Raw genomic sequence first — 27,507 nt, forward strand, 5'->3', positions numbered from 1 at the left:
AACATGACACAGGCCATCTGGAAGATGCATCAAACACCTTGCATTCCAGAGGGAAACAAATCCACAAGACCTGGTGTCATAGAGAGCTGAGTTCACTATTGGGTTAGCTTCTGTTCTTCTCCTCCTACGAATTTACCAAAGTAAACTTTCTATTTATTGTGCTCTGCATCTGAACATCAAATCTATATCAGCTTTTAAATGCCATCGTTTCTGTTGCGAAGACCCATGAGATATGTAGTAAAATGCTTCTAAATACAAAGTCATCAAAATATGCCACCATCTGATCTTTCTGCTTTGTAGAAATTAGAAACCATATGCAAAAATACATGTCATCCTCTGTGGACTCTATAAACCTTCTGGCTTGAGGATCACCTTTAATGACTTTCATTGTGATTCAGATGTTTTTTGACTCGGTGCCAAAAGGATCACTCTGTAAACACCACACATTTATTTCCCCTGCCGTACAGCGGAGATCTCATCTGGTTTTTCTTTTAGGATGATAAAATACTTCGGAATATGAAACAAGTGCTCCCGATGCTTTGGCTCCCACACTCCTGAGCACTTCTATGAATGACTGCAGGGAGTTCAGAAATGTTGGCACGCTGCCTATCAGTGCAGCTGTGGAATATTGGAGAGATGGGAGAATGGCAAGCGGATTAAACGGGGTCAGTGGTTAAATTTCAGACTGTAAACCATCACAAATTACTGATTACCTGCTCCGGGGTGTAATCTCTGAATCGCGTTTGGACCACTAGATCCACATGACTGGATTCATATATTCGAACCTGACCTGGGACATAAAGAAAACCTTTTTTTTTTCAGCAGTCTCCTTGCAGTGCATACATTTTTTGTGTTTTTGTTAAATATCATAGCGACCTTGTAAGCTGAGAAGTATATCCACGCAACATCTCTCAAAGCAGGTGCCAAATGTGATTGGCTACAGGCTGTAGCCTGCTTAGGGTAACCCCCCCTACACCCGGCCCAGAAAACACTCACACAGAGTATTGTGTGCAGAGCTCCCTCGTCGGGCTCCCAAGAGAAACATATTCGGACTCCGTGCGATTTTTACAGGAGTCTGCCATTGCCAAGATGAGATGCGGCCTATTTAAGACAATCACATGATTTCGTTGGGAGTCAAAAGGATCCGTGGTGGTCACTGGGTAGAGAGAGAGGGGGAGAGAGCGGCTGAGTGAGCGTAGCTATGAGGGAGAGAGAGACAGAGAGAGAGAGAGAGGATTGTAGGGCTGTCTGAGTGGAAAGAAAGAAAATGACTTGCCGGGAGAGAGGACTGGAGTTCAAGCAGTTTACCGCGATTGGAACTCCGCATGGAAATGAATGGAGACCAAAGTGGTTAAACTGAAGCCTGCATGCGAAACTCTTTGATGCTTCATTCATCTAAAGCAGAAGTGCTGCCTCTGCTGCTGCTGTTGAACTGTTTTATTTAAGATATCGATACTGCTGGGAGGTGTGTTAAAAGTGATCCACGGACATGAATTTCTCGCGTTTGTCTTGCGCAGCGTGCAGAAACTGGAGACCGTCGTTTTTCCACCTGCTGTGGTTTCTCACCCTGGGCAACGTAAGTCTGCATGCATGCTGCTCATAAAGTTTTCAGGACCTCAAATAAGCAAGTGCTTTCTGCATAATTACTCAAACAAGTTAATTTGCACTTCTTCTTCTCGCGCAGAGCGTTCTTTTGAATGCTGGTGCTGACAGTGCCGAATGTGATCAAGGCGCATCTATTCTGCTACGGTCTCTCAATTTACCTCAAAACACAGGTAGGCTTTAAAAAGGAAAAACAGAGGGGGGAAAGTGTTGAAGTTTTTTGCCACTGTAATGATGTTTTTGAGGGTTGCTGGTCTGTTTTATGCTTTTCAGCTAAATTAAGACAATAAATACTTCTTGCTCGTTCACCCTTAAAGCGGTCAGCAGCATCAAACTGCGCTCACCTGCGTTGTGCGTTACCGCCATTCACCGCTGGGGGGCAACCTGTACCCTGACTCGGAGTCACTAGTTGGTGCATGCTGCAGAGGATCTCAAATTGTGGTCTACAGCAAAATAAGGAATTCTTTCATTCTGTAAAAGTCGTTTCACTTATTTGACGTTACATGAAAGGAATTATTTATTAACGTGTCAACTCTCGGAACAAGAAGGGGGGTGACAAAAAAAATAATAACACTATAAAAACGGCTCCCAGAGCAATCTAGCTGGGAGAGTGACCAAAGACTTCCTTGAGGATGCAGTGATGCCTGCTTTGTCAATTATTAGTGCCAGCAGTTAAGAGGGAGGCTTTCATCTGTTCTTGTTTTTGTGGATCTAACCCCATGTGGTGTGATGACTCAGCAACTTCTTTGGCTATGCAGTTCTCTACCAGATCTTTTGTTGTTGTTGTTGTTACCATGAAAGTGCATAAATATGCCTGCATAAATGAACTCTCTGTGAGCACATGTGCGGATGATCTGAAACAGAAGGGAACGGGAAAGCCCTCGCTTGTGCTTTGAGTTAGTGTCATAGGCAGCGCTTCAACAATTACCTCTCCTTGTTAACGTGTCAACATTCATATGTTAGAACGAGTTCATATGCAGAATTCATATTTTCATTCCTTTATCATCTTTAAGCCAAGGTGCCCACTGGCTGAAGAGACTTCATCAGTGCTAATGGCACTCAGGAGCCACTAAACCAACAAACCAACAACTGCAGGATCTTGTCTTAGCCTTGTCTCTCTCTCTTTCTGTGTGCGTGTGTGTGTGTCTGTGCATGTGTGTGCATGTGTACTCTGTTCTCGCGGACTCTTTGTTTGTATACTGTCAGACATGGGTCACCGCAGCTGTTTTTTGTGTGAGGGTGGGACAAACAGTTAACTGGAAGCAAGTGTGTGTCTATGCATTCGGGGGATGTGGACAGAGAGGCAAAGACAGAGAGGACCATTTTCTGGGTTTGCTTAAGAGCTTTGCTTTCCGCATAGAAAATGCTTGAGACTTGGGGCATGTGTTTGCTCTTTGCAGTCCTGTAACTCTGAGATAGATAAGACTGGTGACATGTCAAGGCTTTGCTTCCTGCCCTGGCCGCCCATGCTAAAACCTATGCAGTCGTAGTAAATCAAGGTGCTTTAAATAAATCACCCGCTGCTGAGGACAGGTCGTGCTGTGTGTAGATACACTGAATGACCAAGATGCACCAAAAAGCAGGCATTGGCACGGGCAGCGATGACACACAGTCTGCCACCCTGCATGTTTTCCCCACTGCCAGAACCTGTCTGTCTCAGTGCTATATATACTCATTGTTAGGCCTTGCTAAAGCAGGTCAGCCTGTAGAGTAACTGGGCCTGGCTCTTATTGACTGTCCAATGTTGCTGTTATTTCTGTGCACTTTAACCTGAAAAAAGTGACACCGTATCACTTTTGCATGGCTAAACACATTTACAGTGGCCATTCCAGTACTGTGCCAAAACCACCCATGATGCTATTATGTCTGTTTACGTCCACATTACTCTTAAAGCATCAACTGTAAAGTGTGACTTAAAACATGACAGCATCAAGTGTCCATTTAACTAAGTTCCCAGGACAGTAACCAAAGTTATGGTAAATATGAATAATTAAATAAATAATTTTTAAAAGAATAAGAGCAGTCATGCACATTTAACGCAGATTGGTGCATTGGTTAGCGCAGTCACTTCACAGAAAGAAAGTCCTCTGTTTGTTTGGAGTTTGCATGTTCTTCTCGTGTCTGTGTAGGTTCTCCCAAGGTCAACGTCCTGTTGCTCTCTAAAAGTATGCATGTGGTTAATCTTAATTGGCCTTTCTTAATTGGTCATATCTGTGAATATCCGTGTGAATAGTTGTCTGTCTCTGTGTGTTAGCCCTGTGACAGACTGGTGACCTGTCCAGGATGTACCCTGCCTCTTTCCTTATGACAGCCCCATGACCCTGGCATGGATGGATGGATGGATAGATGGCTGGCCATCATGCACCTTTTCTATATATATTTCAAGTATATGCAAGAGTGAATATGTTAATTTCTTATAAAAGATGTCCCTTAGTCTGTTCTGCCATTCTTACTCCTCAGATGACCTTAAGCAATGTTCATGGTCACTCAAAAAGAAATTTGGACCAAGGCAAGGAGTCAGTATAAAGTCAGCTACTTTTGATTTGACCTTTTGAGGAAAGCCCGTTAATTCTGATGACCACAGTATTATTAGACCTTTAACTGGACTACAGCATGAGGGCTATGACATTCCACCATCTCCCTTTATGACTTGCTGTTATCCAGTTTGAGCTATATAAAAGAAATAGAGTAAAGCACTTGGTCAAACATGATTCACTCTCTACTAAAAGGCCTGGAATTGTCTAGAAAGCTTCCTTTTCTCGTAATTCTCTTTTGACCCCGTCAGCAAAAGTAAATGAGGCAGGCCGAGGAGAGCTAACAAAGAAAAGGAAAAAGCTGTAGTTGTAACCAAGGCAGCAGCTGACACAATGTGCAGCAATTCACAATTAATTATGTTGACACAACAAATTAGTATAGATTTACCATGAGGCTAAACATTTATTTTTTTATCTATAAAAATATAGTCTTCTCTCATCACAGTTTAAAACCTCTCAGCACTCCTTCAGTTGCACAGTTTCAAGTTAAGAAATGTCTTTATATTTAATATGTCCACATTAAAAGACTAGATTTAGTTTCTGTCATGTGGCTGCCTTTTTTGTGGGTGTTGTGATTGCAATTTTCACTCAGTGTTTCATTTGTCTTTTCACATTTCCTGTCCCCGTCTTCACCTCTTCTTCCTTCATCATCCTTTATCTCATCCAGAATATGAGATTGTATCTCCATATGAGGTCGACCACCAAGGCGTTTACGTCTCTCATGAAATTGCCCACCACCAGCGCACAAGGCGGCGCAGATCCCTCGCTCCAGACGCAGACTCATCTGCCACTGAAGGCATCAGTGAAACAGTTCACTTCCGACTCAGAGGCTTGGGGCAGGACTTCCACATGGAGCTGAGGGACGCCTCGGAAAGCCTGATTGCACCTGGCTTCACCATCCAGGTCCTGGGAAAGAATGGCACCAAGAGCCTGAGGCCCTACCATGAGGATGACCTCTGCTTTTACCAAGGGTCACTGAGGTCAAGGGTCAACTCCTCTGTGGCACTATCCACATGCATGGGGATGGTGAGTCAAAACAAAGATAGGCTGCAGGATGGGTTCAGAAGAGAAGAAAGGAAAGTCAGTAAATAAGTCAGATAAGGGTTGCGTGTGCATCTGTATCAGTCAAAAAGACTTCACGGTAAATTCATCATAAGTGCATCTCAGGGACATTTTTATATTGCTTAAGTTTTGGCAGCATGTAGGTTTAGCAGTGAGTTCTCTAATTGCACTCAATGACCGAGAAGAAAAAGCGAGCTTGGGAGCCAAAGAAATTTGGCTCGTCCTGGGACCGCTGATACTATAAACACTGAGTGTCAGAGTTCTTGTCATGGCAAAACTGGGGAGGCAGAAAGAGAGAGGTTATTGACCTTTTTTGGATTTCAACACAAAGTTTTATATGTACTAACTTAACACCCCAAGACAAAAGACAGACAGTAAATTCAATTCAATTGCAATTCTTTCATTGTGAGACGCCGTACTTTTAGATGAAACATTATGACTCTCGTCAGTTAGTTCTTTCAGTATGCTTGTATGGCTGTCTTTCACACAGTTCTTGAGTCAGTCCATTGTCTGTCTGGTGTGCAGAGAAAATTGACTTAAATTGACTTAAAAACCCACCAAATAAGTTGGCAAAACATACACAGGAGGTTTTCGTTCCAGAGTGTCATGCATTATTAGTTGTAAGTCGGCTAATGAATAACTAATGGATGGAAAAGCTAAGCTTCATGTTCACATCATGTTTGCTACAAGCCAGGAAAATTCTAAAAATACATGAGCCAAATATGCCATGACAATGTTTTGGTGGTATTTTATCTTTACGTTTAGCACATGGCCATCACATGGCGTTTAGTACACGGATATAAAAATATCTTTAATATTCCTTCAACGACGAGAAGCACCTTTGCATCGGTTTTCATCTTGAAAGCCGTAACGTTTGCAAATGAGGAGCTGTCACTGCTTAAAGAGGATTGAAATGGGTGCAAATCCAATCCAGGTGAAATTAAACTCTGAGCACTCTAAAAGCTACACAGACAGTAAGCGGATATCCACATGCAAACCTGAGCAGATTTATTGGTGTTTAAATGATCAGCTGTATTTGTGTGTTTGGTCAGAGTGAAGCGTGGGAAAGAATTACTAACTCTGTATCTGCTCTAGCAGTGTTTGGAAATAATTTTATTTTTCTTTCTACTTGTTAATGTGTAATAGGTCCATCTTTTTTTAGGCATAAAAGTCATTATTATGCAATTTGGGCTAAAAATGCTGACTGGATCAATTTAGATTAAATCCTCTGGACTAGTTTACATTCTGTTTAGCTTTACTGGCTAAATTCCAGTTCTCACCTTGGTGGTCCTCCTGTGCTGCATGAACATAAAGAAGAAATTACTGTAAGAAGCTCAAGTGAGGTAGCGCCACGCTAAGACCCCAAGTGTTATATTAACCCTCTTAGCAGTCTGGACTAGAGAACAAAGGACTTAATTAATACAAAAACTTACCTACACACTTATTCGTTTTGAAGTCAGCATGTTCTTTACGCTGGCTGCCAGTAGATTTTAAAATTACCGTACGTACACACAGAGCACTAAATGACCAGGCTCGAGATTATTTCTTACAAAATACACTGCTGCTTGCAGTCTTCGTTCTCCGGCTCAGAATTTGTTAGTTGTTTCACATATTTGACTGAAGACTAGTGGAGACAGAGTCTTTCAGCCTGTGGCACTTGTGGCACAAGGCTTTGGAACAGCCTAGCACTACAGCTATGTTTAGTTGACTCAAACCTTTTTGTTCAAACAGACTTTCTGTTGAGAATTTTATTGATTTGTTTGGTCTTATTGTTTCTTTTTATTTGCTATTATGTCACTTAATTTCATTATACATTCTACTCTTTTTCTGTTGTACAGCTAAAGCTTGGTAAAAAGAAGAGAAGTTCTCAAGTGTTCCTCATTTTGTTCTTCAACATCTGTGGAATGCTTCATTTGTCAGTTGACATTCGTTAGTGAATGCATTCAGGCCAATGGGATATAAGCTTTCATCTAAAAAAAGAAATATTGTTTGAACTTGTTTCTTTTCACAGTTTTACCAAAAGCAAATTCCCCTAAAAACCAGTTTGACCACATTTCACTTAAACATGGCTTTTAGTGTTTTTAATTAGGCTAAAATAAATTCCATGTTGGTTTGCTGTTTATATTTCATTGTAGGGGACCACTGCTGTGTCTGAGAATTGCCCTCTAAAACTACAGGCAGAGAATGGCACATCTCCAGGGATGCTTCTCTTCTTCTGTGTGTGTGTGTGTCTACATTTCAGAGCAGATCCCAATAAAAGATCCAGCCAAAAGGTCCAGGGTTGCAGAGACTGTAAATGTTGTTCTCACGGCTGAGGCGGGCTAGGACAGACTGGGTCAGGGCATCATTGGGAATTTGGCTTTTTCTGATGTGAAGTTGGGAAGTGCAAAGCAATATCAGCAGGCAAAGGTATTTAGATTCTAGGGAAAAGATCAAGCTGGTTACTGATTTTCAAAAAAAGGGAAGAATGCATTTTATTAACACTGACTGTGTTAAAATATATGCTGAATTTTTCAGCATACATTTTAACATTTAACTTCACCACTGTCACACAGTCAGTGTTGATACATAAGATGAGTTTTTGCACTAAAGACCTACATACCTATAGGGTTAAACTGGCTGTACATAGTGCCAGTCTTCTAGGGACATAAGCCATTTACATTGTTACGTTGTTGTGTCAACGTATACGATACATTAACGGCTTTTAATATGAAGATGTTTAGATTGATTTAACGTTAATATAAGGTTCAAAATTCTTGGACAAGTGTTCAAGTCCAGCCAGTTAATGTAAGTGTGTGTGCGTGCTACAGATGTTGCATACATCTGGTCAAAACGTCATAACAGAGTTCACTGGACTACTTGAAAGCATATGGGAGACCTTGCACTTTGGCCAGTTTGCTTTAGCAAGGAACAGGTAAATATTGACCGGAGCAGCACTGCACCTGGACCCCAAATGCGCAGTGATACAACTTAGATTAGACTCTTTCAACACATTTGTTTGCGCTGTCATTCTTTTTTTTTTTTTAACAAAAAATTAACACCATCCATCTGTGTTTAGAGTAAGCTGCAGGGTTAGGGTTTCTCACGCTGGCTGATCGATGCCAACAGAAGGATAATGAAAGATCAGAGTGAAAAGGAGTGACATTGATGAAAAATATAAGGGTCGTTGCTCCCTCCCTGGAAGTTTGAAGTCCTAAAATCCTTCTCGTAGGGAGTGTAACATTGTTAAAGCCTATTTATAATTTGCCTTTTCAACTCTCATCTTCTGGCAGCCCATGTAGTTGATGACAGGAGGGTGATCGGCCGTAAAAATCGCTGACTTACAAGCAATGAATTGATGGAATAAAAGTTTCAGGCCAATCCCACTGATCACCTGCCAAAAGGTTTCATACACCAGCACACACACACATATGGAACAGCCGATCATAAAACAGTTCCTTCTCTGTGTCGACTTTATGCTGCAGCATGATATGCTTTAGTCCTGCTTTTATGGGTATGAGGGTATTGAGGAGTGATATGCAGAAATTGTTCCAATCTGGTAACTTTTTTTTCATCCCTATGCCTACATATGGCATCTTGTGCAATTTTTGGTCCAAACAAAGGGGGAAAAAGATGTTAGTCCTGAGATCTTGAAACAGAAGACAAGTGGAGTTCTTTAGGTTTGTGATGACATTTTACGTCTCATCCAAGGTTTTACGGGGATTTCACCCTTAACCCACAGGTGATGGTATGACCCATGCCTTTTTTCACACCTTGAGATGACTCACATGATCAATAGTAGGTCAGTGACCTCAAGACCACTTCCAAAGGGGACATACCCCTACTAGGGGTAAATAGCCATTTTAGACCTGTAAAAGGATTCTGGATAAGAGGTGAAACATCTTCACAAACCTAAAGAACTCCAATTGCCTTCTCTTTCAAGCTTTGTTTTTTTTTTTTATGACTACCGCGACCTGGATGACTAAAAACCTACACAGACACAAGATGTTTAGCATGCTAGCATGCCGAACTAATATGGTGAACATCGTTATTATCATCCAGCCTACCTAACAGCGGCTAGTTGACATTGTGAACTAACCAGCATGGTGGCAAAACTTAAAAAAATGTTGTACCCTGCTAGCATGATTCTTATCTGTAAATATATTGACTTTAAGAGTTAAAAAAATCACCTGCTAGTTTTAATTATTGAGTTATTATGACTCATTTCGCAAACATATTTCTGTATAAAGCATAGCAGCAACATTGTACTACCAAAGTAACGACTTGGTCTTATTGAGCCTTTTTTGTATGGTGTTTAATGTCCTGCTAATTTGCATCCATGAATATTACATAAAGGTATGCATAATAACCTTTTTTCAACTTGTAACCACTAATAAGTAACTGCTAATAAGTAACTGCTTACTCTTTTAAAAAAAAGAAAAAGATGGGATGAATCCCTTTTTGTTTGTAAGCAGTTACAGTATGTAACTGCTTACATACTGTATAGTATGTAAGCAGTTACATACTATACATATGTCCTTTTTTCACATCTGTACTTTAGCCCTGTGCTTCACCTACATCTGTATCAGTTTGGCTAATTTTACTCAGACTTGTAAAGCACACCTTCCTTTTGTATCAAAGGGAAATTCTTAATGTCCTGCCACTACAAATCACTTGGAAGGTATGTGTTTTCCACTTGTAAAAGGATGGGTGTGTTTCTTGCCTCAGGGCACGCAGTCATGGTAATAATAGAATGCTGCACATTTCTTCCACCTCTGGGATTTCCAAGCGAATATGAGGGATGGGTCTACTGATGTTGGTGGAGCTTTGAAAAGCACATAGTGTGGTCTTGGCAGGTTGCTATCACCATTTCTCAGCAGATACTGTGCACCCAGTGATCTGAGAACAGTTTTATCAAGGCTTCATCACTCATGGTTTCCTCCACCATACCACGGAGATTAAGTAATGAGGACCTCCAGTTTGTGTAATCCGTGCTGGATATTTTGGATACAGTGGGAATCTCTAATTCGTAAAGAAATGAGCATTAAACTAAAATATGACACAAGAGAGCAATTCACAGTTTTTCAGTTAACTCTGTCAACACGAAGCTCACAATCTGAATCCTTGCCTTCGGCTGCTGGAAGTGTAGCCATCGTGGAATCAGTTTGGATGACAAATAAAGCATTGCAGCATCAACTCTTGAGGCAGTTTGTTCTGTCAAAAGACGGATTGTTTGGAAATGTGAAGCCTTGTGTTTGAGATGCCAAAGTTTTGTTGAGGACAGCAAGGAGGGGTAGAGATAAATAACGACAGAAACATACACAGCCTACAGTCAGGTGCATCTTGTAATGCACTGAGCGCTTCCCCGCCTCATTTCCGTTTTCCTTCTGCTTCTTGCCCGCCTACTCCCCCCCTTTCTTGTTGCTGCTTGTCTGGATGAGTCTGACACAGAGTCCAGCTGTCTGCGCCCTCCCAAGTAGTATTTCAGCATTTTATGACTGCTATTTGCACTTCATACTGCATACTGTGTAATCCGATGACTTTGGCTATTTAGGAAAGGGACCAGTGTGACCTAATCTCTTAACATAGCAGCCTGCACACACACGCTCACGTACGTATGAAATTAAAGAAAGTGCATGTATGTTGTCTGTGCTCAACTTAAAAACTACATAAAAAAGATAATCTGTTTTTGTCTGTTGGCTGTTAGCTGAGAAACGACATCTTTTAGCTTTGTTTAAATTCATTGCACACGCAGTACAACACCTCTGCGTGTCTAGTTTTCTGTCACTGAAACTTGATGTATTCAGTAATATAACACTTAAAATGAAATCAGCATATTTTAGAGGAACTCACAGCCAACAGTTAAATACTGTGGCATCACCATCTGGATTGGATATCTGAAGCACAGGACAAAATACATTGACAGCATTTGTAAAACAATTAGAGGCATTGATCTATCCTTCCAGACAAACAGTCCTTTCAGTCGTTGTGACAGCAAATGCAGATGAGAGGAGACAGGATAATATGTGGAGGAGTGACTCATGGTTCTTTTTATGATGGAGCTCCAGACACAAGCATATTAGCTGCTCATCCCTAACTTGGCTTTTCGATGCTTTTGAAAGAGCTTTTCATGCGCTCATTTAAAACACTAGTAAAGCAACATTGATGATTTTACCGGGGAAAAAAAGTGAAGTTGCATAGACAAAATATTGAAATGTCATGACATGGCAGTAAGCTACCATGGTCAGCTCCAAAAATCACTTTGTATATGTGTAGACAGATATCTGGGAGCCGCTGTGTTACATCAATGCTGAAAAGACAAACCAGCCAATATACACAAACTGTAAGATACATCTCATGCTGGAAGAAGGAGACAATAGTGGCAGTAAAAGAGTGAACACTGTCACTTTGAAATGTGGCCATAGCTATCTTGTTGTTCATGCTTGCTGACATGTCTCCAGTGGAAAGCCTTTGGCTTCGGTTGAAATGGCGAACCACTTGCTCTTGAACTGTTTGCTCCATGTATTGTAGTCTAAAGGCTGCTATAGCAAAGTATTGTAGGCAAATGTAAACAAAAGTGGAAATTAAAGTTTTTTTTCTAACCACATGACTTATAAAGTTGGCAGCATACAGCTGCAAACAAGTCAAATTTAAATAGTGCAGCTCTGAAAATATCTTCTCTGTAGATACAGTTCTTTTTGAGACTGAATGTCAGCCAGATTGCCCTGCGCTGTCTAAACTACTGCTATTAGCTATCAAAAGATGTCTGTTTCTATAACAACCGCAAGCTAAACAGTCAGTACACATGCTGCAGGTTTAAATCCTATGGTCGATGTTCTCTCAGTCAATAGGTTTCCTTTCTTGACTGTCTTGTTCATTGCAATAGGTTGACTAAAAATAACCACACACGACAAAAAAATGATGAAAAAGGATTTTTTTTTTTTTTAAATGTTCTTGGCAGTCTTTCCCCTGTAGAGCTGCTTTACCATATCACCACACTAATGCCCCAGTGTTCAATCCCTGAACCACCCACACAGAAAAAATAAATACTTAGCATGTGAAGTTTTGATGGTTGACAGCAGCACAGTTCAGGTCAGAGGCCTCATCGTGACTTGGAACCAATTGTTGACAATTGTCTGTGATTACACAGCGCCGGGGCGGGTGCCATGTGGAATCACGCACCGGTTGTCACATGTGATATAAGCAACAATCCTGGCTGGGGTATTTCTTGACCGTTGGCAGGCAAGCAATGGTGGAAGGTGGTAACGTTTTAGTAAGCCTCTTTCTCACTTCTTTCTTTCCTCAATAACTGATCACGCACCCTCATCTTTCTGGCATGGAATGTTTTTCCTGATGTTAATGCCAGAGAAGGTTTGCAACGTTGCAGTTATTGAGTCACCAGAGCGTTGGCGACTGTTATTGAGCTCGCTTCAGCGAGCTTTTAAAACGAGCGCTTTGCGGCTGTTGCTGTGGTTCCAAAAGCAGATTTGATGGTTGATTGTGGAATATCTAGAAAGGAAGAAGTTTCACAGACTGACTTTTGCAATGGTGGCATCCTATTATAGTACAGTTGAATTCAAAGACTAAAACATTTTTTTTTTCCATAGCAGATTAGATGGTTAAGTGCTTGATTTTTACACCCGAGGCAACTGAACTTAAAACTGTTGAATTCAAAGACTAAGCATTTTTGTCCATATAGTGTTGCTGTTTGTCTGTAGCTTTCACCTGTGAAACACCAGTTACTGTATAGTGGGAGATTATCATTATCTGAATATGGGACATCTGTAAATAACAACTGCTCTCCTCTGGCTTGAGCATACAACTTGATAGTAGGATTTGAAAAGTACCCCAGCAGCCTGCCCCCCTACCCCATTTGACCATTAATGTCACACCGTAGGAGCCATGTGGTCATTTGGATATATAATTCTTTCATTTACCTGTGTTAATATTCATAATTTGATAATATTCCAAGGAATAAGCCATTCTGACAGCTGTAGAACCAATCATGCTAATTACTTCATAAATCCACAGTACTGACTATAACTTTTTTTTACTACAGTATGTGATGAAAGCTGTAAACTGCATGGTCATTGTGGTCATAGCTGACACATCTGTATCGACTTCATAGTTTTCGCATGCAAAGCTCAACACAGTACTTTCCACAGACTCTGCTTCGCTAGTTCTCTGACCTGTACGAAGGGTAAACGGCCCAGGTTGATGAGTGACGATGAAAAAATTGGTTCTGAAGACCTTGTCAGCATGAAAGACATCACTGTTTGAAATTTGCTCCTGCGAGTCTAACTTATTGCTACCAGAGATTCCCCTACTTAGAGATATGGAAACATCTGCAGACATCCACACATGCAGACTTTTGAGTTCCACATTTATGATCTCTAATTTTCCAGCTGTCTCTCCCACTGTTTTGTCTCACATACAAACTTCCACCTTGTACTGTGTAAGGACTGACATATGCACATACACACACAAAGACACATTAATAGACACTCACTACCTCACCACTGCAACTGTGTCACTGTGTTTCTGTCAGCCAGCATCTGACTGCAGGGATGAAGGGCCTCATACTCCACTCACAGTGAAACAAAAAGAAAAAAAAGAGCAGTGGCGACTGTAGTCATTTAAACATATTTTAGGGAAATCGTTGTAACTGCCAAGTGCAGTTAAAGTACAAACACTACGTGCCAACTGACTGTCATCGCAAATGTGGTGCATGTTTAGAGAGACTGAGAGCGAAAAAGAGAGCAGGAGAAACCATCTCCAACTGTCTGAATCTGTTGTGTTGATAGAAGTTTATTGAAAAACTGAGTATGAAAGCTGAAATGTCTCTTTGACACAGACAGGGCTAGAGTGAAACATAAAGCGAGAATAAGGTCAGCTTAAAAAAATATTGTGGATAATTGTCACTGTAAAACGTAGAGATTCAAAAAGGTTTTTGACTCAACTTATCCTTTGAGATTAATAACAACATGCCACTGCTACAATTCAGACTGACCCAGTTAGAACATTTATAAATGAAAATTTCTATGTCCAGATATATGTGATAATATGTGCAGATATATTGACAGTCATGTGAAAAATAAGCATTTCACGACATTCTATGCAATCCTTGAAGAACTTGGCAGCAGTAACTTGAAGTAATTCTTTTTTGTAAGACTTTTGTGGAGGAAATTTGGCCCTCTTCTTTACAACTTTATGGGCACTCATATATGGGCAGCTTTCTTAAGGTCCTGCCAAAGGATTTAAACCTGGTCTGGACTTTAACTGTACCACTGCAACACCTTGATTCTTTTCTTTTTTAACCACTCTGTTGCAGATTTCCTGCTATGCTTGGGATCTTTACCCTGTTGCATCACCCATTTTGATTCCAGTATTAGCTGTTGGACAAATGTCCCTTCTGTCCCCAGGACATTATTCCAGAAGTGTTGTGTTTTGTTCAGATGTAAACCAAGAAATGTTGACATATTTTTTTTAGACAGAAGAAGCTTTGTCCAGGAAACACTTCCAAGCAAGTCATACTTGTTCAGTCTTTTTCAAACTGTATTATCATGAACTTTCACATTTAACATGCTGACTGAGGCCTGAGGGTCTAGAGTCTGAGATGTAGATCTTTTGCTTTTTAGCAGGTTCTCTGAGAATTTCCTGACCTGAACCTTGTGTGAATTTGCACTTTCCTGACCTCCTTTTACAAAAGCAACCTGTAACTGAATGTCTAAGTTATGCTGTGGCACCAAAAAAGCACATATTGATCTTCATATTTAGCAAAAGGAAATTGTTGCTGCTGAGGATGTTCATGTTGCCCATTCTCGTATTACATGTTGTATTAAAGATGTCCCAGGATAAAAGGAGCTGGAAATGGGCTCTTAAGAACTTCTCTTACATACATGCTATACAGCATATAGCAGATGCCACCAGCCCATTGGTTTGAAAATCATTCTGTCTGACCAAGTTTGGTTTAGATTTAGGTGAGATAACAGTTGACCCTGAACAGTAAAACAAATGTTAAACATGATGAAACGTGGCCAGTGATTGACCTACAGAGGTTTAAGGGAGGTGGGTTCAGAGCGACTAAGGGTCAAACCTTGACTAATTGCTAAAAGAGGCAGACTGGGCAGCTAAATGAAAAGCTGGCGAAAGTAATTATCATAAAGTTATCATTAAAATATATGACTGCAGCCCTTTGGGCCTTTTTCAGTAGAAAAAAATGTGTGAACTTTTGAGGTTTTAGCAAACAATATTTCATTATTGAGTCACTTTTAAATATTTTTTCACAAAAAAGTTGGGAAGAGACCCTCTTTTTTCAAGAATGTTTGGCCTGAGAATGATTTTTTTGAGGGTTTTCCATGTGGCTTGAGTGTAGACAACTTAACATGGGTGCAACAGTAGATTAGTGCAGCCTAGGCAACAGGTTGTGCTGTAAAGCTAATCAAACTCTCTGTTTTGCCTCTAGTCAGGTTTGATCCGAACACAGGATGCAGAATATTTCTTGAGACCCGTGTCACACGGCTTGGCGCAGATGGGGAACTTCACAGCGCCCTTCGGTCATCAGCCACACATCCTCTACAAGAGAGAAAGGGACTCCCAAACACTGCGGCAACATGTGCTTCAAAAGAGATCTGCTGACAACACAGTGTTTGAACATCAATACAGGGGACTGCAAAAACAGCATGACAACAATAACAACAACACTCAAGCTGACCCGATGAAACATCATGGAAGTGGCCAACAGCACATTGACCATCGCCATGACAGCGACTACAGACATGGGGAGAAGCAGAAGCAACACTTCTGTGGGAGAAGGAAGAAATGTATGTAAGGGCAATTTCTCCTTCTAATGCTAATGTAACATAGTAGTATTCCTCTTAAGATTTACATACATTATTGAGTCCTGCAACGTCCTATTTGCTTGTTATAATACTTTTAATCCTCTAATAATTCTGTTTACATAGTGTTTATTAAAATCAATTTCATCTTAACCCTGAAACTTGTAAAAGAAATTGCAAGCACTGCTAACCTAACAGTGTCTCTTGACTATAGGGGACATAGATCATTATGTGTCAACTAGCCTAATTCTACAGGCCAAAATCTCACTGGTATTTGGGTTTTCATGGTCAAACAGAAAGTAACAGCACCGCTATACTTTCATTTTTATTTCATTTTAAGTGCTTAATCTGGCAGGCTAGGTTGGGCACGGCTAGATTGTAATAGAAAGAGTAACAGCTGTACCGAACAAACTATTGAAGGGTTTTTTTGTTTAGTTGGGTTTTTTAAACTCTCTGTTGTTGCTTTGTCTTAGTTTTTTTGGCAAGAAGAAGAATTTGGACTGGAAATATCAAGAATTTATGTTAGACTTTAAAAGCAGTATTAAATAACCAAGAATGCAAAGGGCATTAAGATAAGTAAAATGGGGAAAAAAATACTATACAAAACTTTTCTGGATCGGTGACGTCCTAAGTCTTTAAGAACCAAACAATGTTATTTTATTTTGAGGTCAGCCTTACTCACATATTCTCCGATTTAGGGTGGATTTGATATTCGATCACTTTTTACTTTAAATTTAATTATAAATGAAGTCATTTTTGCCCTTTTCAGTTTTTCATATGAAAACACTTAACATTTACTAAATAACCTTGTTACCCTTCGATAGTATTACATGTGTTTACATTTGTGGTTTACTCTGTTTGTAACAGCTTCACAAGGGTGGCTGGTGGAAGCATCAAATTGCTATTTAATGATGGTAATATCATCATATTTGTGCAGCAAACATTCACAAATACTTGTGAAATTTGGACAGCAGCAGCAGCTGTGTCTCATTTTAAATTGTAACACCAGATTAAAGGCAACACATTCTGTGTTGACTTAGGTTTCACATACAGTCAAGCCCATAATTATTCATACCCCTGGCTATTTTGGCTATTGACTTTTTGCTAAAACATAAATAAAACCTGAGAAATATTTTTTTCCACAATGATGCCTCTTGTACATCGTCTTATTATCTTTTGGGAGACACCTGTGTCATTTCTGGTCAAAAAAGAACTTGCTGGTTGAACAAAAGAAACTTTAAGTCAAAATTTGGCAGGGGTATGAATAATTGTGGGCTTGACTGTATTGTTAACACATTAGCCCCTTTTTTATGTAAAGGAGACAATCAGCAGTGTGTGCTGTCACTTACACAAAACGGGGATTGTGAATGTTCTAATGCAGATTGTCTTAGACTGAAAACCTTTAAACACAATAACACTCATTCATGATTAGCTGATTCCTCGAACAATCATCATTTTCATGTATTTATTTAGACATTTGTGGTTGATTTTATGAGTAAAGGTTAATTCTTATAACTTTTATTTACTTTGCACTATGACAAATGTTTGCTCTCAAGAAATTACCACAAGATCCGTTAACAGTGCTTGCATCACGGGGGTCTTTCAAACGAGAGCAGCTGTATGTCCCTATGAAAACACAATGATGTTTGCATTTTTATAAGATGATATCACCGAACACCTGCGTTGTGTGTTCGTCGAAGGGCACTTTGGCCATTCACCTGCTTTCCGCCTGTATAAGCAAACTTTCTAGCCCTTTTAGATTATCTAAGCCAGCGATGAGTAGGTCAAAACTTTGATAACCTATCAAAACACTGAAAAGAAGACTTAGGAAGATAACGTTACAAGATACAATGGTTGCATGCTGTGCTTTTGCACTAACAGGTGTTCTACTTACTTTATGTCATAGTTCAAATATGAATGTTAGAAGGTGCTTTCACTCCCAGATTCAAATAGCAAGCTTCAATTCATCAAAAGTTACAAAATCTTTTTCATAATACGGCCTTTCCTTGGTACTAAATAAACAAACAAACAAAAAAACACTATAAAATCATTTTGGGAGAAAAATACTCTATATTTATGTTACATGTCTATAGAATATGAAACAGCTCTGGAAGCACATACATTTCAGATGAATGTGTGTGCTTTCAACATGTAAATATTTCATATAGTCGATTGTTTTAAATATTGTTACTTTATGTAGCTGTAGCTACTGTAAGGCAGAACACATACTGGGATTTCACACTTAATGGTAGCATAACACTGAGACTGCCAGAGTCAACACCAGTAAAAAAAAAAAAAAAAAGCACAGTCGGCAGTTTATCCATGACATCAGGTCACAAAAGTAAGAGCACAGTTAATCATCCAGAGCTGTTGCCAGCTATTTGCCAGAGTCGCTGGTTAGCACACATAAGCAAAGGTAGACATTTGGCTAGTGGCTACAAATTCATTTCAAATCACGTGCAATGGAAAGGAAGGCTTGTATTTGTCATGGACATTATGGCTGCAATTAAGGCGCTATTATATGCGCTATTGTTTGGGCTTTCATCAGTCACTCGGAAGCCTCCATACAGTAGTTCATCATGTTAACTGTGCAGCCATAGATCACTGAGTAATGCTCCGTTCAGGTTGTTCAGCTGTTACTACATCATTTTGCTTCAGACCAGTTTATTACTTAATGAATTCTTACTCTATATCTTTTTCCATCTGTTTTCACAGACATGCCGAAACCTCCAGAAGAGGATATTTTTATCCTTCCAGATGAATACAAGTTTATCCCCAGGAATAAAAGGGCAGTGCTGATGAAGAACAAGGCCAGCCAGGGACTCAATGTGGAGACACTTGTGGTGGTGGACAGAAAGATGATGGACAACCATGGCCATGAGAACATAACTACATATGTTCTTACTGTGCTTAACATGGTGAGACAAATTTAGTCTTTACCACTGTGCGCTGTGCACACTGCCTATAGGCTATCATGGGTGCAGCACAGATTCAAGACAGGAGTTACATAAATCAACCGCAAGGCTGACTCGTTTTTTTAAGAATACCAAATATGATGTCTTGCAACTTTATGGGGAAGTTGTCTTGTATTTTTGCAAGTGGCTTTAACAGCAGAACCACAAAGCCTGGTGTAACTTTGCTGTCACATCATCAAATGAAGTTTTAGGATGCTGTGCTTTTTTTGCTATTATACACCATAACATCAGCTGATGAAAGAGGAAGCCATGCAATTTATTTGAAGTAAGGATTTAGTTACTTGACACTCCTGTCTGCTAGACTAACTTATCAGAGATCTTAAAACAGGAAACTGATATCTGGGTGAGATCATCTCCACAACGCTTGCAGTGTCCCCCTCCATTCCTCTCAGCTTATCTGTAAGCGAATACCGTCACACTTGTTTTGCTACTTAATGACTGACTGACAAATCCAAAGATAATCCATCTATTTTGAAAACATAGTTCCCTGTACTAAAAACCAAGTCAGAGCAGTCACCGGCCTCATAGGAGTCACCTAAATACCATATGGGGTTTCACAGAAAACACCCAATGCTTTACACCACCTGCCAGCCCTCATGAGGCTTACAAAAGTCATTTAATATTTGTTGGAAAGGAAAGCTAATAAGCTCTCAAGCTTTGTATAGAATTATGCTTTCACAGTGACAGTGGAAAGACAAAAAAAGTCATAGTTATTTAAAAAAACATGCTGTGCACTATGTATCACAAAACACTACAGATCTGTGGAAACAGGTGTGCCAACTTTATTCCTATATGTAAAAACATATCGGGATTCATTGCATCTGCTCTAATCAATTCAGACATCTGACAGCCTGTCAAACACTCAGCTTTTAGCATAGCTTAGTTTAAGTGAGCTCTTTGATGACCTCTCTGACCTTTCTGCAACAAACCACAGCCATGTGTCTTCCTGTGAGTCAGCGCAAAGCAGGACGAAAAGAGGGAAATGAATGAGTTTTCCTAAAGATGTATTCACAAGGTCTTAGAGAAAGGCATACAGCGAACAAGAACCAAAGATTAGAAGTCCACTTTCAAAGCCCAAATTTTAAAGAGTGGTCAGATGTCCTTACAAGAAACTAAATTGAATGCAGCAGTAGTGAATGTGAATGTGACCTCAGCAGTACCCTGATAGTCATATTATGGGAGTGGTGCATAAATATAAGTGAAGGACATTTTAACACATCAGCCTAGATTGTACTAATCAGATCCTCTTCGAGTACCAGTTTTTAATGACAGATCCTGTATTTGTATAAACAGATGTCACTTTGATGGTCACGTTCAAGCCACTTTAAGCTTTGTAAAATTACTCATGCACATGTAGTTTATGTCTCAAATTACATGAGTTTGAAACATGACTTGAGATGGATTAGACAAATGCCAGATGCGCTAGTAATACGTCATAATGATTGTCTGTTTGCCTTTTAGGTCTCAAGTCTGTTCAAAGATGGCACAATAGGGGGAAATATCAACATAGTGATTGTGGGTCTCGTCCTCCTGGATGAAGAACAGGTGAGCATTTCAGTTTTTAGTCAGAATCATCATTCACCCAGACAACTCAACCCTATACACTAATAATATGTTACCATGTTCTTTAGCTGTACATACCAAGGGGCATGTAGAAAATGCAAAAAAAAAGATCATTTGTTTGTTTATTTGTTTATTTTGCCTGAGGTTCCAGATCTTTTCGGTCCGTCCAAAATCTTCCCGGGGCTGTTGTAACAACTAGGGGCTTTTACAGTTTAAATAGAGCATGTATTTCCTTGGATCTTTGCCACAGGGGAAATTCTCATGGAGTCTAGGAGTAAATGAGCGACACAGACAGAGTGAGACAAACTGTTGGGGTACAGTCGGGAAAAGCAAAGCAGCTTGAGAACAATGGCTTAGACTTTCCAGCCACTTCATAGATTTTAAAATTAAGTATTTATAAGCAGGAGGAATGGTGAAAATACAAAAATGTTCACAGACGTTTTCCTTTGTACACAAAAGAAAATCTGTAAGCCTTTATGTTGTTATCAAGATGCATGCTATATGTCTAAAGAGCTTGGTTATTGATTATAAAGACCCAGGGAGAATCTGTAAGTTGGCAGTAAATATACGGATAATAATGCTTTATCTCAATGAAGTTAATACTGTCATTATATCTGCTATATCTTTTTATGTGTTTTATGTGTTTTATGTCACAGAATGGCTTAGTGATCAACCACCATGCAGACCACACACTGAACAGCTTTTGCCACTGGCAGTCCACCCTGGGAGGTAGAGAGGGCCGGCACCATGACCACGCCATCCTCCTCACGGGACTCGACATCTGCTCTTGGAAGAATGAACCCTGTGATACTCTTGGTACGACTTTAAAAACCTCTTTGTTGCTCTATTGCTTGTAAATCACAAAAGAGCAGATTCTGCAACAACCAAATGCCAGAAGGCCTCATTTGAGACAATAAACAATCCTGTCAATACACCGATCCATCATATTTGCTCAGCGTACCTTAACCTGGAAAGCAAAATCTATCATGTTCTTTATTTTTATGTTAACTTTTTATGTTTATGTTAAGTCCAGATTTATTATAAATTTATTATCAATTATCAGTATCAGATCATTCAACCACTTTAACCCCTGGAGATATGCATGTCAATCATTTTGATGTTGTGGAGGATGAAAAATACATATAGACTTAACTTTAGGGTTACCACAATACATAATTTGAATATGATGCCAATACCATTTTTAATACCAGGGGGAGTGACAAAATATTAAGAGAAGTTATATTTTTACATAAAGATTAGAACAATACATAAAAAAATAACATTAGTCACCACAGTATTTTTGAGTTATAGGTTGAGGTATATACAATTATATATATTTTCAGACGTGTACAGAATCTTTAGATTAACTTTTTTTTATTTAAAAAAAAATAACAACAATTTTAGGCTGTTTGGGGTAGGGTTGTATTTCTGGTGACTTGGTACCATGTTTTCATTGGTGATCAAATATTGTTGGTAAGGTATGCTACCATTGCTTCTGTGTAGTTTTAGACTTTTCACAGCTTTAATTAGAGACTTTACAAGAAACAAATAATTGCGTAATCCTCTTAAATTAATAAATAAACACTGTCTATTATACTGTTATACAGGCACAAGTGATAGGTTTGCTGCCTAGCTCCAATAATAGCCATAGCTGCTAGCTGCTACCCTAATGATCATTAAGAGACAGCTAATGCGGCTATAAGTTAAATGTGTGTGCTGGCCAGGCTGACATTTGTGCTACCTGTTTAGAGCTTAATTATTGTTGAAAAGGGAGCTTTACTCACCTCTCGAAATTGTTCATAAAGTGTTGTTCACTGCTGTGATGGACATCTTCGGCAGCTAGTAAAGGGAGGGGCTGTATGCCTTCAGCATGTGGTGTGAAGTTGTGTGTTAGCTAGGTGAGACAAAGATAACACTGTTGATATCAGTGCTATATCAGTTCATGTCGCAATTCATCTGATGCAATAGTAATTGAGTATTTAGTGATAAATAGTATCTGAATATTTATTTTTTTACTTTTTTTTAGCCAACCATACTTAACAGAGATAACAGAAAAAACAGATAGAAATTCAGAAAGCAGACACATTATCAGGTTTTCATTAAGTTTAGAGTGCTTAGTGTTTTTCTACATAGACTAAGCTCAGCTGGCTTGAGCATTCAGACACAGTCTCTGTGAGTGTGCATCACCTAGCACAATAACAGAAGCTTATTTGGGGTAATGACTGTGCCAACACATTCTTGTCTTCTACAGTGTGAGAAAAAAACTCCCTTTTTGTGCACCAGAAAAACACAAGAGTGTAACTTCAATCCCCAGACCTAAGATTTGACAATAAAGTGTCGAAACCGGCACTAGCCTCATCCATATAGCTGTGCGAGCTTAGATAAAAGGTGTGTGTGTTTGTGTCTCTGTCCAGTCAAAATAAGAGTCAGTGCTTTCTAATTCCCAGAAGTACGATGTAAAATAGGCATTAGCACAACCATTCACTGTTTATTTGGATTACTATTAGAGCCCTATTCTTCAGTGTTTTCATTCATATTTCAAAACTGTCATATAATATCAATGACCTACCTCTTTCCTAACACAAAAAAGAAATAAATGGTAGTTCTCACAGTTAATCTCCCTTGTTATATTTAATATCATTGCTCACATTAGTTATATACATGAGCCACTCTGTGGCAAAGACTTAGAGATGTAAATCAAACACAATTTAAGGCCAAATTCGCCATGAAACTCTAAGGAAAAAACGTTAAGGGAGGCTCTCGTGTGGATTAGCCTTTTTGATTCAGAGCCAGAGGTTGCTGTAAATGTGAGAGACAGGAGAGAGGACGGAGAGGCATAAAGGGAGCTGAATACTATAAAAGAGTTTAACTGAGAATGAGAGATATGAGAAAGATGTGAAGATAGGGAAAGAATGTTTTAAAGTGAAGTAAAAGGTAGCATGTGTGACTATATAGACGCCATATGTTAAGATATGGAAGGATTTGAATTCACTGATGCTGTTTGATATTTCCGACATGTGCCGTCCCCAAATTCACGGCGGTGCATATCGTTTGGGAAATTTCTCTTGCAATGTAGAGTTGAAAAGCTGAGAAGAACCAACTTGACAGCAGTTATTTTAACTGATCAATTGCAATTATTTTTGGAATGGCTTTTTTAACTAATAAATAACAAAACAAAAATCTATCACTGCTTTTGCAGGGTTTGCTCCAATTAGCGGGATGTGTAGCAAATACCGTAGCTGTACCATTAACGAGGACACTGGCCTGGGTTTGGCATTCACCATCGCCCATGAATCAGGACACAAGTAAGGGTTTCCAGAGTACATTCAGCCTCGTTCAACCGTGTTCAACAATGAAATGAAAAATTTACCAAAATTTGTTTTAATTAATGTAAAAACAAATAATCTATTAGAATGACAACTTCTGCACTTGTCACATGTGAAGTAGATGATTATGGCACCTGAATTTATAGATAAAATTCTCTTTTTTTTTAACTCTCCAGTTTTGGAATGGTCCATGATGGTGAAGGGAATGTTTGTAAAAAGTCAGAAGGCAACATCATGTCTCCCACATTAGCTGGTCACAACGGTGTCTTCTCTTGGTCTGCTTGCAGCCGTCAGTACCTCAGCCGCTTCCTCAAGTAAGCAATTGGTTGTTGTTTTTTACTTTCATTGTGTTGACTAAAAGAAATTAAACAAGTGTATTTAAGAATGATCATGTCTCAGTTTTCATAATTACATGATTCAATATTCATTCATTGTTTTTTTTATTTTTAATGTGTCAAGTGAAAAATTGTACTTTTACCTATATAAAACCTGTAAAAGATTTTATATTTCAAAACCAATTTCAAAGCTTTAAATGAACAAGACACTATATGCAATTAAGTAAAGAATGTAGTTACCATAGCAGCTAATTTAAGTGAAATATTGTGTTACGTTTCTCTTAGTGCTCTTTTACAAAATGCACTTTTACTGTGCATCAAGATACACGCTAGTGAAAGCCGTAAGTTTGCATGGCAGTTGGTTTGTGCACTGTTCTGCTTATAGCCTGTTCACCCAAGTGGGAAAACAGCCATCACGGACAACGCGCCCATGTGTCTGGACATGTTTCTATTTGTCTGTGGATGTAGGTGTGTGTGTCTGTGTGTGTTGAAACTAGATAGCTCAGTCAGTGCCCACCACTAAATTTACCCGTGTGTTAGCTGAACTGTCAGGTCTCCCCTCTCAGAGTGGCGGAGACAGACAGTGTATTTCCTCGCTGAGTTATTAGAGCTGGGATGACCTCAACCTCGTTAGAGCTGTCAGTTTTATATTAAACTCCCATCACCTCTTGAGGTCACATGGAGGAGAGCGCTGAAACATTAAACCATCAAGGAGTCGTCATCTTGCATTATTACTGAATGATATTATTGCTGAAATGTTGTATGTTTTCCTAGCTGCAATCATGAGACTCCACAGTGTCTCCTTCATCTGCTATGGAGAGAAGCGTTATGTCAGCCAGCAGAGTTTATATTACACTCACTCTAGATCTACCTCTCTTCAGTCAGCCATGACAGGCAGGCCGGACTGTATGCATGGTCAGATGCTTTATCCCACCATGCCTAACATGGATGGATAATCTTCACGTCAGTGAAAGTAAAATCCTTAAAAACCACTTGAAGTTGTTTTTGTTGTTGAAGTTAGTGAAACCAACCAGAAAGCTTCAAGATCCCCTTCTCTCTCAGACTCCTCTGAGAAATGTGCTTATTTAGCTTCTTGCTGAGAGTTTAAGGAAGGAGTAAAGCATTTGTAGCAACTTATTAGGTAGAGAGATTAATCTGGAAAGGATGTGTAGCAGGTCTAAAGAGTACTTTGAGGAGCTGATGAGTGAAGAAAATGAGAGCGCGGGAATGGATGGATGGAGCACAGGTAGTGAAGTGCAGTAGGGACTAAGTGAGCGAAGCTATGAAGAGGATGAAGAGCGCAAGGAGAGGGAGTCCAAATGGCATACCTGTTGAGGTATGGAGATGTTTAGGAGAAAGGGCTCTAGAGTTTTTAACCACAGTGTTTAACACAAGCCTGGGGAGTGAAAGGATGTGTGAGGAATGGAGAAGAAGTGTACTGTGCCAGTTTGCAGGAACAAGGGTGATGTGCAAAGCTGTAGTAGGTCCAGTGGGATAAAGCTGATAGGGCATACCATGAAGCTATAGGAAAGAGTTGTTGAAGCTAAGCTGAGGAGAGAGGTGATGATTAGTGAGCAGCAGTATGGCAGAGAAGTCCACTACAGATGCTTTGAGAGTGTTGATGGAAACATATAGAGAAGATCAGAAGGAGTTGCACTGTCTTTGTAGATCTAGAGAAACCATATGATACAGTGCCAAGAGAGGAGCTGTGGTAATGCACGAGGATGTCGGGAGTAGCAGAGAAGTATGCGAGGGTGGTACAGGACATGTTGTACTGAAGGTGGACGAGTCAGCCATCCAAAGTATCGGACAGTGTACAAGAGAGATGAAGAAGAGAGTGCAGGCAGGGTGTAGTGGCTGGAGTATCGGGTGATTTTCGACAGAAGGATAATAGCAAAAGTGAAAGGACAAGTTTACAGGATGGTAGTGAGACCTGCTATGATGTCTGGTTTGGAGACAGTAGCAAAAAAAAAAGAAGAGAAGCCAACCTGAGGTGGCAGAGTTGAACATGCTAATATTTTCACTAGGAGTGACCAGGATGGACCAGATTAGAAATGAGTACATTAGATGGACTGCTCAGGATATGCAGGTTGGAAAGAAAGTTTTAGAGTGGAAGGCTGAGATGGTTTGGGCATGTGCAAAGAGGAGAAACTTGGTACATTAAACAGGGGGAGCTGAATATGGAGTTGCCATGCAGGAGGGAAAGAGGAAGAGCACAGGAAAGATTTCTGGACAAACAGAGGACATGCAGAGGGTTGGTGTGACAGAGGAAGATACTAAAGATAGGGTGAGATGCAAGCCACTGCAGCAATGGGAGCAGCTGAAAGAAGAAGAAGCTTGATCAGAGCTGCAGAAAAAGTCTCTACAACAGGTTTGCAGATTGTGACAATTTCTAGTTAGCTTAGCTTAATTTAGCATAGCATATCTCAGCCTAAAAACAATGACAGGGAAACTGCTCGGCTGGCTATGCTAAAGTAATAAAACCACTCATTTCCATCTATAAAACAGATATACCACATTATATCTTGTATTGTATCTTTGTACAAAAACTATTTTAAAAAAAGTAATAATAATCAAATGACAAACATCATGCAAAATTTGTGAGCTTTAGAAATGCAGTGAGGCAGACTTTGTTACTTATAGACTTAATTTAAAATTAAGCTAATGGGAAGTTTGCAAGCAGCAAACATACTGTGAACATAAAATGTGTTTACAGTATGTTTGTTGGATGCTGGTTTGTTTGATATGTTTGCTTGACACTTTGATTTCAGCAATGCTAATCAAAAAGTCTTGCAGAGAAGATGTTCTTTAGCTATGAGTCTGCTTGTGACCAGTCTTCTTCACAGCAGTGAAGTTATCTAAACTTTTTATGAATTTTTTCTTCAGCAGTTTGCTGTCTGTGTTCTATGCGGCAACAAACAAACAGATAGATATAAATAGCCCTCTCTCTGGATGGGGTGAGCCCGGAGATCCTGAGGGAATCATAGAAAAGAAAGGATGCTTTTTTATCTCTAGCTGATGAGAATCTTATGTGCCATGCTTACATTTTTTAGGGGGGGGCTAAATTTGGTCTTAAGCCTCTTGCCCTCAGTGAATATGAAAAACTGCTCGTAATAGAATTTGTCAAGAGATCCTGCAAATCATTTTGTAATTTTACTTGTGAATTACATTAAGTCCTCCCAATCTTTACTTGAGTCCTTGCTGATGTGTGTGATTACACAGTACTTTAAATGTAATGTATTTTTCAGGAACCATATTATGTGAATAATGTAGAATACCAGAATATTGCACTT

The 27,507-nt window shown here is 39.6% G+C and overlaps 1 protein-coding gene across 1 annotated transcript in view; it reads left to right on the top strand.

Annotated features, from left to right (window-relative positions):
• The first annotated feature begins 1,024 nt into the window (after positions 1-1,024).
• Positions 1,025-27,507, top strand: part of LOC116329571 (A disintegrin and metalloproteinase with thrombospondin motifs 16) — a 51,131-nt gene continuing 24,648 nt past the window's right edge. The window contains exons 1-9 of the mRNA XM_031751627.2: positions 1,025-1,576; positions 1,685-1,775; positions 4,804-5,162; positions 15,643-16,000; positions 18,731-18,933; positions 20,452-20,535; positions 21,210-21,369; positions 23,753-23,858; positions 24,056-24,193. Coding sequence (XP_031607487.1) covers positions 1,490-1,576; positions 1,685-1,775; positions 4,804-5,162; positions 15,643-16,000; positions 18,731-18,933; positions 20,452-20,535; positions 21,210-21,369; positions 23,753-23,858; positions 24,056-24,193 — 1,586 coding nt within the window. The 5' untranslated portion in view covers positions 1,025-1,489. The remainder of the gene's footprint in view (positions 1,577-1,684; positions 1,776-4,803; positions 5,163-15,642; positions 16,001-18,730; positions 18,934-20,451; positions 20,536-21,209; positions 21,370-23,752; positions 23,859-24,055; positions 24,194-27,507) is intronic.

The sequence above is a fragment of the Oreochromis aureus genome, linkage group 11, assembly GCF_013358895.1.
Source record: "Oreochromis aureus strain Israel breed Guangdong linkage group 11, ZZ_aureus, whole genome shotgun sequence".
NCBI classification, from domain to species: Eukaryota; Metazoa; Chordata; class Actinopteri; order Cichliformes; family Cichlidae; genus Oreochromis; species Oreochromis aureus.